Source organism: Amphibalanus amphitrite, unplaced genomic scaffold (assembly GCF_019059575.1).
Source record: "Amphibalanus amphitrite isolate SeventyFive unplaced genomic scaffold, NRLGWU_Aamphi_draft 000038F_arrow, whole genome shotgun sequence".
In the NCBI taxonomy this organism is placed as follows: Eukaryota; Metazoa; Arthropoda; class Thecostraca; order Balanomorpha; family Balanidae; genus Amphibalanus; species Amphibalanus amphitrite.
In genome coordinates, this window is record NW_024881534.1 from 248,485 (window position 1) to 261,578 (window position 13,094).

The window sequence follows — 13,094 nt, forward strand, 5'->3', positions numbered from 1 at the left end:
GTGTCGCGGCGGCCGGGGAGCGCTGTGTGCCGGGCGGCGGGCCGACCGGGGCGGCGCGCGCGTCAGTCAGGATGCGGGTGTCGTGGCGGCGGCTGACGCTCGGCGTCAGTCTGCTGGCGGGCGCTCTGGTGTTCCTGGCGCTGACAGAAACAGAGACCGTGCACCGGCGCAGGTCGGCCAGGAGCAGGGTGACGGCGCCGGTGGTGACGACGACCACGACCGAACGGCTGGCGCCAGGTGAGCACTGGGCGGGTGAGCAGGCGCTGAGCTGAACAGTGAACACTGCAAAACACTTGGCGGCACTCAGATGACGCTGAGCCTTATGGTGATTTTGGGTGGAAATGTCCATTGAGATTAAATTTTTGTGCTGTACCAATATTAAACTATTCTAAAGTTTGTTTGGTTCAGTGTTATTCGTTGTTTTGGTTGAAAGTTTGCTTGGTTTCGGTTTTTCAATTATCTAAAACTGACATCACATCTGATTTAGCGGTTGCCGCTCATCCACAATGAAAATGTAAGAAAAACATTCTACTGACCTAAATATGTCATATGCAGCTAAGGTTCCAGCGATACGTTCGCCACGGATTCATTGTCAAACATGTGTCACTGTTTGGTAAAACCACTATCGTTTGGGAAACTATCGATCTGGTCCCCGATACAGACCCTGGTTTTGGTCAGCCGTAGCATGTGCCTCTTAGAAAATATCCATTGGGTTATTCACTGCAGACTGCGGGCGAAAACACATCTCGTGCCGCCAGAAGACTGAAGGCAAAACAAATGAATACAAAAGACGAAAACGAATAACAACCGAATAAAGTGTACGTTTTGATCTAATGAGCGGTTTTAAACCAAGTGACATAATTTGAGGTGTACGTGAATGCACATTTTACCACAAAATACTCATTAACCTATTTGGCTACCTTTTGAAAGGTCTGTACATGAATTCCAAATCATTGAACGGCTTTGAAAATGCACCGTGTCTTACCACTTTGTCAGGGGCATGAATAGTGGCGTTACACGGGTTTGAGGGTAAAATACAGGACGAACACCGATATATCCGTATCGGTTGGCCTCCTCTCGACGGAGCCGACCGTCGCGTCAGCCGTCACGGAACGGACCACAGGCACGGTGAGACTTCTGGCCTCACAACACTGTAGTGAGGTCTATGTGCTGGAGAGTAGGTCAGGCTGCATGGTGCAATGGCGGCGTGTAAACTCCGCTTGCAGCTGCTTTCTGCAAGCGAGCAATAAATCATGGGAAAGCACACAAGAGTTGTTAACGTCTGTACGCATGTGCAATATTGTGCATTTCTCAGACAATCGAAGTGAAAACATTGACTTCATCTGTAGTTTTCAGTAATAGTTAGATGACTGCGTTTTGCCGAATTCACAGCAGCTACCGTAAAAGAGACTTAAACTAATCGAACTTGAGAGATATATTGTGACTTGCCGGGATGCAACTGCATTAGTTTCCTACTTTTAACCCGCGCCCCGTAGGGGGGGCCGAAACGGCCCCCCCCTGTCCTTTTCGGTCGATATCTCCTAAACGGCTGGAGATATCGCCACCAAACTTTCAGGACCCCTCCGGGCATCAATTTTACACATTGTGACCAAAAATGTTTCCAGAGGCTGTGATAGGTTGGCCACAAATGACGTCAGAGTGACGTCATGTTCTGTCATTTTCGACCGAAAAAAGACCTTCGCGAGAAGACCTGTCAGGCCTACAGCTTTGAAGATACAGAAAAATGATCAAGACATAAAAGGTGTAGAATTGACAGAGCTACAAAACTGCTATCTCGGATTTTTGAAATTTTTGAGTTTTGATCCCCAAAAATCAAAAAAGCATTTTTTTGGATATATTAGCCAATATCCAAAAAGTTTTTTGAGTTTCGAAAAAAACCGGAATATATGTGATAGTACCTACCGTCTTCTATCTACATACCAAATTTCAGATCGATACCTCGTTTTTTGGCCAAGTTATAGCGAAAAAAACTGTTCAAAAATGATGACGTCAAATTTTCAAACTCAATTTTTGGCAATTCTAGAACTCGTAGAGCAAAACAAAGACCACCATTAGACTCCCCGTGACGAGCTGCATCGAATGGATACCCATTTTATGCAAAAATATCAACTTTGAAATTTGACCTAATTTGACCTGACCTTGACCTGACCTTCACCAAAACGTGACCTAGGCTGGCCCCAAAGGCTGCCTAACCCACATAATCGCATTTGTCATGTAAAATGGACCATAAAACATGCATCACACGACACATTCATATTGTGACCCACGGTGACCTGACCTCGCTGTGACCTGACCTGGTATCAGTGACCTCAGATAGCAAAGTATGTGTTTGACGAACAATATACCATCGATGGTTTTCAATAAATTACCAATTTACTCGATTTCACAGCACATTTCTTGAATTGCCTGTGAACGGTGAAAATCTGACTTTTGACCTGACCTGTGACGTCATCGGTTTGACCTAGGTCAATGAAATTTGGTCACAAGGTAGTTCCCGGGTAGGGCTATCAAACGCCGTTTGAATTTTGAAAATCGGCCAGTAACTTTCCGAGATCTTAGGGGGGGCCGAAACGGCCCCCCCCCCCCCTACGGGTGGTAGGGTCCGCCGGTAGCCCTACGGGGCGCGGGTTAATCAACGACAGTGGTTATGACTCATTATTTCTGGTGGCGCAAGTCTGACGCGGTGCCGGCTCAATGAGATGTATAAAAGGGAACCCTGGAGCCTCGGAATAACCGCTACTTACTTCCCCAGTGACTAAGACCCCCCCCCCCCATGTCACCGTCTCCTGTTTCGTCTCCTGTTTGTATACGGGTCTCCTGTTTCTCTACCACTCAGCACATACCCCTCTCCTGAACGACAAACTGATCCAAGTCCTGTGACCGATGCGATCACGGTAGAACAGATCCCATTTCAGGGCTGGCCGCTTGCCAGCCTTTCATCGTGTCCAGTGGCGGCGGAATGGGGGGGGGGGGGCCACTGCCGACTTGGTCCAATTCTTTTAATGCAACGCCCATAGGGCTACTGTTAAAATGCGTAAATCAAAGAGGGCACGATGCCCTCCCCGTTCCGCCGCCTATGATCGTGTACCGCGCCCAGACTATCTTGCTACCCCTGGCCATGTGATGCAACCAGGGGTGTCGTTTTCCGAAAATGATTGGTAGTGCCCAAAGGCGTCGGACGGCCATATATGACGGGGGTTTACCAAGGTAGGGTACCCCCAAATCTGCCTTTCTCATCGAATTTCGGCCACTTATTTTCCCGCTTTGGTCACTGGCAAGACAAATTAAAATATGTTTTTAAAAAATATTGGAAATCTAGGCCATTACCGGACCCGATGCACACAACGTGCAGTTGTAAAGGCACTATTAGGGGAAGTTGGGGCAATGCCGGAGTTGGGGCAAAGCCGAAATTCGAGATATTTCTAAAACCGTACGACATGGATGCCACGTCTCAGTGATGCTCTGAAGCTTAAGTGACTACAATTATCGCATGTTACGAGTTGTCATTTGGAATACTTCGGCTGTGAGGGCGCCAAAAGCGTTTTCAAGGTACGTTTCCCTTGTACTACATGCGCCTTTGAAGCTGCATTTCTTACTCATTATGCTACCGTTTGTCTGGCCAATTCGGTCAAGTAATCTTCAGCATGTCTTTGCATAAGTGTGCTGCCTATTTGAAATTTATACAGCACGTTTAAAAGTTATGGGCCTGCAAATGAAAGTATGGCTGGCTGGGGTAATGCCGAAAACGTGCAATTACGCACGTTAAAGCACGCTACGTGGACTTTACTGCTGTAGAATAGCAACGCGGCCCTGGTGGCGCAGTCGGTTAGGGCGTCGACCCGCGGTGCGGGCGGTGCCGGATTCGGGTTCGATTCCCGGTTCCGCCCGTTCCGCGGGCGTCGTCCCCGGCTGTGTCACCAGGTGTGGGGTAGGCTCCCACTTCAGCCGTAGCCTGGGGGGTGGGGGTACAAGGGCCAGGAGGAGGAGGAGGAGCCCTCCTGTAAATGGGCCATGAGTGCCCGTTGGAGGGAGGCCTGAATAAAAAAAACGCGTATTTTTAGTCAAACAAATTACACTTTCAGCCGGCACAACGGCCTGTTACCTATAAGGAATAATTTACCTGGCATTTTCTTATTATATCACACAATTATAACTTCCAGTGTGCACCAAGCGTCCTCAAGCTCTTAAAACGCGTGTCAGCTTTGATGAATTTTGGATAAAGTTTGAGATAAATTGGCAAAACATCAATGTCGGCATTCCTTGTAGATCATTTATCCCATTTTCGGCTTTCCCCGCAGTCCGGGGCAACGCCGAAAAAGTCAGTTGTTTGTTATTTTTAGTTTTTGCGCTTAAAGGGACCCTCCCACCTTAACATTAGATTTGAGTTGAGATAGCCAAAATGGGGTCCCTGGCTCACAATTACCGGTTTCGGCACTCACAACATCGAGAAATGCCTTAAATCGGAAATATTGAATTTCAAAATTGCAGCATTTTGATTCAGAGGGGCTAATGCTTAGGAATACCCCTCTGAATGTGTGACGTCAGCGCAGATATCTAACGATTTTTAAATGTTCGACTAAAACGTTTTGTAGCACGCGGTGGTATATGCTATTTGCGCGCAACATCTGCCGCAAACGCCGCACTTCTAAAATAAAGTCGCTAGAAACAGCGGAGATCCCAAAAAAGTAAACAAAAGTAAAAGTCTAATATCTTGAAAACCGGTGAATATTTTTCGGTGAAATTTGGTAGATATTCGTTTTCGCTCTTTCTGAACCGAGCAACATCACTTTCATGCCAATTCATAAACTTTTTTGAAGGTGGGAGGGTCCCTTTAACGGTATGCGAATTCATCAAATGCGCCTGGTATGTTTGAAAGACAAAAGACTGGCCTCTCGAATGACGCCAACAAGAATAGCTTATGTTGTCTACCTTGCGTGCTACGGGCGTCAGAAAAAACGTATTCGGCGTTCCCCCAACTTCCCCTATAGTGTCAGTGGAACACATGCCATTTTGAAAGAGGCCCACACCGACTAAACAGCACGGTTGCGCTGAAATGGGCAGCCGGCAGGAAGGCTTTGAGGGCCCACGCCGAATGAAGGGTTCGATAACTAACGAGATATCGAAACACCACGATAGTTAGAAAGACCTGATTGATAACATAAAAGGATGTGAATTGGATTATGAGTTGAGTTTTCGTGATCTGATGCGTTAAGGACCTGCCGTTGGACCCTGAGGAATCAGGGTCAGTAGGACCTACTCAAATAAATATGGCCTACATATTCTGGAGCATCGTGGCACCCTCCGAAGTTGACGTAGAGCCTTCAGAGGCTGGTTTTGGAGACGGACCCTATTAGGGCCGCCGTCGCGCGGTGTGCGACGCTCAGAGGCATCGATGGCCCGTCTAAAACCACTGGTCTTCGAACCTCTTGGTATCCACCAAGGACTTGAGCCCAAGACACGACACCTCATTTCCAGATTCATGTGCTAACCGTGGTTAGAACCTTAGATGTGTAGGTATGTGCTTAGTCGCTTTTTTATTTTCCTTTTTTATCAATTGATGGCTGACAAAATATTGGTAGGGCTCAGGGAACATTGGTAGGGCCCAAATAAACATCGGTAGGGCTCGAGCCCTACCAGGCCTATACAAAACGACACCCCTGACTTGTGGAGTAACTAGTAAGTCTATAGATTTTCATCAATAGTTACCACTTACCATTGAAGTTACTTGCTATCATGTTGATTTTATACATAAGAACCTCATTCATTTTATTTGTATGACATGTTTGAATGCAATTTTCTCAATAAGTGAAGAAAAATGTTGGTAGTGCTCAACAACACATTGGTAGTGCTCAGCTGAACATTGGTAGTGCTCGGGCACTCCCAGGCCTATACAAAACGACGCCCCTGGATGCAACTTAATAGGGAGACACCCATAGCTCGAAACTACAGCCGCCTGTGGTGGGCGCCAATTTAATGGGGCGTCATTATTTATTTTGTGGGGTTACCTTTTTCGGCACAAGATAAAATGTGGACAAGATACCGACATGTTCTTGTTACACCAGCCCAGAAGGCGCGACCAGTTCTATACGTTGCAGGGGCCTATATAGGAGAATCGGTTGAGGGATAAGCCATCGAAATAATGAGTGCACTGTATCCTTCAGATTGGAGTGTAAAATTGTGAAGAGGTAATCAGGGTTACTCGCATACAGAGGCCAAAATTACAAAAAAGGCAAAATTGCGACCTAAATTGGCTTTATCAAGCCTCATTACATGTCCATCCACGTCGCAAATAAATGTAAGTTAGTTTAATTTTTACTGATATCGCCGCTATCTACCCGTTTTCTCAAAACTGCAAACTGTTAGTCTACTCGGTTCTTTTTTTTTCGGTTGTTCCCACTTAAGGGCTAGTTTATTGAACGGTTCGAACGGTTATCACACATGACGCACAATGTTCGTTGCAAGCTCGGCTACTACTCGGTTCTTTATTGCAGTCTTGCAATGATTGTAGATGTTGGCAGTACAATTGATCTTAAAAACTGTTGGCAAAAATTCACACGCACACACAAGGGCAAAATGGTCAGCAAGGCAAAACCCAATTATAACGAGCAGGTGAACCCACCAAACACGTCAACAGACACACTACCAACTGCACGACCATGATGCCTGACTCATACGTCATGAATAGCTTTTAACACAAACATAAATGACTAGATAACTTATTGGTTTTGACACGTAAACTAAAATCAATTAATGAATGTAAACCAATCAATGAATGCAATGATACAGATAAACCAATCATAACAGATAAATCATGGGACAAAGAAATGAGAAACATACTTCGTCCGGGTATCTGGGAGGTGTGTCAATCAGCCGCTCAACTAAGCAGGAGCATTTAGACAAATGATCAATCTTCAATCTCATTCAATGCTGGAATGAAAGAAGAGAAACTGTAACACTACACATTCGGGCAAGAATACAAAATCAACACAAAAAAGGGGAGATACTGTGAAAACAGGCACATGGACACGCACCGCTTCATGCGCCATGCAGCGACGAAATATGACGCGCCCGCGGCGCCTGTACCGCAACACTCCGGCGGTAACAGTAGGTACTCGTTTATTTTGATAAGTGTAACATTGAGCCTTAGGAGAGTCTTAGGAGAGTCCATCGAAAGGCACTTATCAAAATGAAACCTTTCGCAGGAAACCTTACCTTTGTTCGTTACTTTAGTAACTGAAAAACGAGTGCAAAAAATATCCTGGGAGCTAAACACCTCCGACTGTCAAACAGAATGATACAGCCCGGTCTGTCAGCTGCCGGTGCCGGCGCCAAGCGCGTCCTGTACCGGTCATATGTGTGCTGTCACTTATCCTGCCGCCCTGATGTCCGTCAAGACAGCCCATATTCAGCCCAGATTCAGCCCGGATTCAGCCCAGATTCGGGACACCTCCGATCAAGCTGAAACTCGCACAAAATGTAGGAACTGACATGCCCAATCCACAGTCCGAGTCATTCGGTGGCACTCCCAGCCGTTTGACCTACAGAGGTCAGCAAAGGTCACGTGGCCCAAATTTGCACAGCAGATTGTGGCCCACCCAGTAGAGCTAGAGCGCTAAAAATGGCACCAATCGACTCGCCAGCATCTAATCTTACTTTCCCAGCACTCATTTGACCTCTCAAGGTCATGCAATGACCTAAGGTCATTTGTGGGCTATGTCAAAAATACACTTGCACAGCAGTTTTCGAGTAGAGGGATTGACTGAATTTCAAATCAAAGCACATCATCGGGTAGCCCATAGGCCGTAGTAACTTTCCTTAAAAACCGCTTCTCGATATGTGACCCCGTTTGACCTCGGCAGGTCAAAATGTGCAAATAAACGATACTCCATACGTCGCAGCCCGGATTCAGCCCAGATTCGGGACGTCTCCGATCAAGCTGAAAATCGCACGCAATGAAGGAACTGACATGCCCAATCCACAGTCCGAGTCATTCGGTGGCACTCCCAGCCGTTTGACCTACAGAGGTCAGCAAAGGTCACGTGGCCCAAATTTGCACAGCAGATTGTGGCCCACCCAGTAAAGCTAGAGCGCTAAAAAAAATGGCACCAAACGACTCGCCAGCATCTAATCTTACTTTTCCAACACTCATTTGACCTCTCAAGGTCATGCGATGACCTAAGGTCATTTGTGGGCTATGTCGAAAATACATTTGCACAGCAGTTTTCCAGTAGAGGGATTGACCGAATTCCAAATCAAAGCACATCATCGGGTAGCCCATAGGCCGTAGTAACTTTCCTTAAAAACTGCTTCTCGATATGTGACCCTGTTTGACCTCGGCAGGTCAAAATGTGCAAATAAACGACACTTCATACGTCGCAGCCCGGATTCAGCCCAGATTCGGGACACCTCCGATCAAGCTGAAACTCTCACAAAATGTAGGCCATGACATGCCCAATCCACAGTCCGAGTCATTCGGTGGCACTCCCAGCCGTTTGACCTACAGAGGTCAGCAAATGTCACGTGGCCCAAATTTGCACAGCAGATTGTGGCCCACCCAGTAGAGCTAGAGCGCTAAAAATGGCACCAATCGACTCGCCAGCATCTAATCTTACTTTCCCAGCACTCATTTGACCTCTCAAGGTCATGCGATGACCTAAGGTCATTTGTGGGCTATGTCAAAAATACACTTGCACAGCAGTTTTCGAGTAGAGGGATTGACTAAATTCCAAATCAAAGAACATCATCGGGTAGCCCATAGGCCGTAGTAACTTTCCTTAAAAACCGCTTCTCGATATGTGACCCCGTTTGACCTCGGCAGGTCAAAATGTGCAAATAAACGACACTCCATACGTCGCAGCCCGGATTCAGCCCAGATTCGGGACACCTCCGATCAAGCTGAAACTCGCACAAAATGTAGGCCATGACATGCCCAATCCACAGTCCAAGTCATTCGGTGGCACTCCCAGCCGTTTGACCTACAGAGGTCAGCAAAGGTCACGTGGCCCAAATTTGCACAGCAGATTGTGGCCCACCCAGTAGAGCTAGAGCGCTAAAAATGGCACCAATCGACTCACCAGCATCTAATCTTACTTTCCCAACACTCATTTGACCTCTCAAGGTCATGCGATGACCTAAGGTCATTTGTGGGCTATGTCAAAAATACATTTGCACAGCAGTTTTCCAGTAGAGGGATTGACCGAATTCCAAATCAAAGCACATCATCGGGTAGCCCAAAGGCCGTTTTTAAGGATCGAGAAATCCAGAAGCGGTTTTTAAGGAAAGTTACTACGGCCTATGAGCTACCCGATGATGTGCTTTGATTTGGAATTCGGTCAATCCCTCTACTCGAAAACTGCTGTGCAAGTGTATTTTTGACATAGCCCACAAATGACCTTAGGTCATCGCATGACCTTGAGGGGTCAAATGAGTGTTGGGAAAGTAAGATTAGATGCTGTCGAGTCGATTGGTGCCATTTTTAGCGCTCTAACTCTACTGGGTGGGCCACAATCTGCTGTGCAAATTTGGGCCACGTGACCTTTGCTGACCTCTGTAGGTGAAACGGCCGGGTGTGCCACCGAATAACTCGGACTGTGGATTGACCATGTCAGCACCTAGATTGTGTGCGATTTGCAGCTTGATCGGAGATGTCCCGAATCTGGGCTGAATCCGGGCTGCGACGTATGAGTGTCGTTTACTTGCGGATTTTGACCTGCCAAGGTCAAACGGGGTCACATATCGAGAAGCGGTTTTTAAGGAAAGTTACTACGGCCTATGGGCTACCCGATGATGTGCTTTGATTTGGAATTCGGTCAATTCCTCTACTCGAAAACTGCTGTGCAAATGTATTTTCGACATAGCCCACAAATGACCTAGGATCATCGCATGACCTTGAGAGGTCAAATGAGTGTTGGGAAAGTAAGATTAGATGCTGGCAAGTCGATTGGTGCCATTTTTAGCGCTCTAGCTCAACTGGGTGGGCCACAATCTGCTGTGCAAATTTGGGCCACGTGACCTTTGCTGACCTCTCTAGGCCAAACGGCTGGGAGTGCCGCCGAATGACTTCGACTGTGGATTAGGCACGTCATTGCCTACTTTGTGTGCGATTTTCAGCTTGATCGGAGATGTCCCGAATCTGGGCTGAATCCGGGTTTCGACGTATGGAGTGTCGTTTATTTGCACATTTTGACCTGCCGAGGTCAAACGGGGTCACATATCGAAAAGCAGTTTTTAAGGAAAATTACTACGGCTTATGTGCTACCCGATGATGTGTTTTGATTTGGAATTCGGTCAATCCCTCTACTCGAAAACTGCTGTGCAAATGTATTTTCGACATAGCCCACTAATGACCTTAGGTCATCGCATGACCTTGAGGGGCAAATGAGTGTTGGGAAAGTAAGATTACATGCTGGCGAATCGATTGGTGCAATTTTTAGCGCTCTAGCTCTACTGGGTGGGCCACAATCTGCTGTGCAAATTTGGGCCACGTGACCTTTGCTGACCTTTCTAGGTCAAACAGCTGGGAGTGCCGCCGAATGACTTGGACTGTGGATTGGGCACGTCATGGCCTACATTGTGTGCGATTTTCAGCTTGATCGGGGATGTCCCAAATCTGGGCTGAATCCGGGCTGCGACGTATGGAGTGTCGTTGATTTGCGGATTTTGACCTGCCGAGGTCCAACGGGGTCACATATCGAGAAGCGGTTTTTAAGGAAAGTTACTACGGCCTATGGGCTACCCGATGATGTGCTTTGATTTGGAATTCGGTCAATTCCTCTACTCGAAAACTGCTGTGCAAGTGTATTTTCGACATAGCCCACAAATGACCTTAGGTCATCGCATGACCTTGAGAGGTCAAATGAGTGTTGGGAAAGTAAGATTAGATGCTGGCGAGTCGATTGGTGCCATTTTTAGCGCTCTAGCTCTACTGGGTGGGCCACAATCTGCTGTGCAAGTTTGGGCCACGTGACCTTTGCTGACCTCTCTCGGTCAAACGGCTGGGAGTGCCGTCGAATGACTTAAACTGTGGATGGAGCACGTTATGGCCTACATTGTGTGCGATTTTCAGCTTGATCGGAGATGTCCCGAATCTGGGCTGAATCCGGGCTGCGACGTATGTAGTGTCGTTTTTTTGCACATTTTGACCTGCCGAGGTCAAACAGGGTCACATATCGAAAAGCGGTTTGTAAGGAAAGTTACTACGGCTTATGGGCTACCCGATGATGTGCTTTGATTTGGAATTCGGTCAATTCCTCTACTCGAAAACTGCTGTGCAAGTGTATTTTCGACAAAGCCCACAAATGACCTTAGGTCATCGCATGACCTTGAGAGGTCAAATGAGTAATGGGAAAGTAAGATTAGATGCTGACGAGTCGATTGGTGCCATTTTTAGCGCTCTAGCTCTTGGGTGGGCCACAATCTGCTGTGCAAATTTGGGCCACGTGACCTTTGCTGACCTCTGTAGGTGAAACAGCTGGGAGTGCCACCGAATAACTCGGACTGTGGATTGAGCATGTCAGCACCTACATTGTGAGCGATTTTCAGCTTGATCGGAGATGTCCCGAATCTGGGCTGAATCCGGGCTGCGATGTATGGAGAGTCATTTATTTGCGGATTTTGACCTGTCGAGGTCAAACGGGGTCACATATCGAAAAGCGGTTTTTAAGGAAAGTTACTACGGCTTATGGGCTACCCGATGATGTGCTTTGATTTGGAATTCGGTCAATTCCTTTACTCGAAAACTGCTGTGCAAGTGTATTTTCGACATAACCCACAAATGACCTTAGGTCATCGCATGACCTTGAGAGGTCAAATGAGTGATGGGAAAGTAAGATTAGATGCTGGCTAGTCGATTGGTGCCATTTTTAGCGCTCTAGCTCTACTGGGTGGGCCACAATCTGCTGTGCAAATTTAGGCCATGTGACCTTTGCTGACCTCTCTAGGTCAAACGGCTGGGAGTGCCGCCGAATGACTTGGACTATGGATTGGGCACGTCATGGCCTACATTGTGTGCGATTTTCAGCTTGATCGGAGATGTCCCGAATCTGGGCTGAATCCGGGCTGCGACGTATGGAGTGTCATTTATTTGCGGGTTTTGACCTGCCGAGGTCAAACGGGGTCACATATCGAGAAGTGGTTTTTAAGGAAAGTTACTACGGCCTATGGGCTACCCGATGGTGTGCTTTGATTTGGAATTCGGTCAATTCCTCTACTCGAAAACTGCTGTGCAAGTGTATTTTCGACGTAGCCCACAAATGACCTTAGGTCATCGCATGACCTTGAGGGGTCAAATGAGTGTTGAGAAAGTACGATTTGATGCTGGCGAGTCGATTGGTGCCATTTTTAGCGCTCTAGCTCTACTGGGTGGGCCACAATCTGCTGTGCAAATTTGGGCCACGTGACATTTGCTGAACTCCCTAGGTCAAACGGCTGGGAGTGTCGCCGAATGGCTTAAGCTGTGGATTGAGCACGTCATGGCCTACATTGTGTGCGACTTTCAGCTTGATCGGAGATGTCCCGAATCTGGGCTGAATCCGGGCTGCGACGTATGGAGTGTCGTTTCTTTGCGGATTTTGACCTGCCGAGGTCAAACGGGGTCACATATCGAGAAGCGGTTTTTAAGGAAAGTTACTACGGCTTATGGGCTACCCGATGATGTGCTTTGATTTGGAATTCGGTCAATCACTCTACTCGAAAACTGCTGTGCAATTGTATTTTCGACATAGTCCACAAATGACCTTAGGTCATCGCATGACCTTGAGGTTTCAAATGAGTGTTGGGAAAGTAAGATTCGATGCTGTCGAGTCGATTGGTGCCATTTTTAGCGCTCTAGCTCTACTGGGTGGGCCACAATCTGCTGTGCAAATTTGGGCCACGTGACCTTTGCTGACCTCTGTAGGTCAAACGGCCGGAAGTGCCACCGAATAACTCGGACTGTGGATTGAGCATGTCAGCACTTACATTGTGTGCGATTTGCAGCTTGATCGGAGATGTCCCGAATCTGGGCTGAATCCGGGCTGCGACGTATGAGTGTCGTTTATTTGCGGATTTTGACCTGCCAAGGTCAAACGGGGTCA

General features: G+C 47.3%; 1 protein-coding gene and 1 long non-coding RNA gene across 2 annotated transcripts in view; one reads left to right on the top strand and one right to left on the bottom strand.

Moving 5' to 3' along the window:
* LOC122373597 (chondroitin sulfate N-acetylgalactosaminyltransferase 1-like) overlaps nt 1-13,094 on the top strand; it is a 26,988-nt gene continuing 13,894 nt past the window's right edge. Inside the window, exon 1 of the mRNA XM_043351844.1 lies at nt 1-237. Coding sequence (XP_043207779.1) covers nt 72-237 — 166 coding nt within the window. The 5' untranslated portion in view covers nt 1-71. The remainder of the gene's footprint in view (nt 238-13,094) is intronic.
* LOC122373606 overlaps nt 6,397-13,094 on the bottom strand; it is a 26,791-nt gene continuing 20,093 nt past the window's right edge. Inside the window, exons 3-4 of the long non-coding RNA XR_006255079.1 lie at nt 6,859-6,948; nt 6,397-6,557 (exon numbers count right to left, since the gene is read on the bottom strand). This is a non-coding gene — a long non-coding RNA (uncharacterized LOC122373606). The remainder of the gene's footprint in view (nt 6,558-6,858; nt 6,949-13,094) is intronic.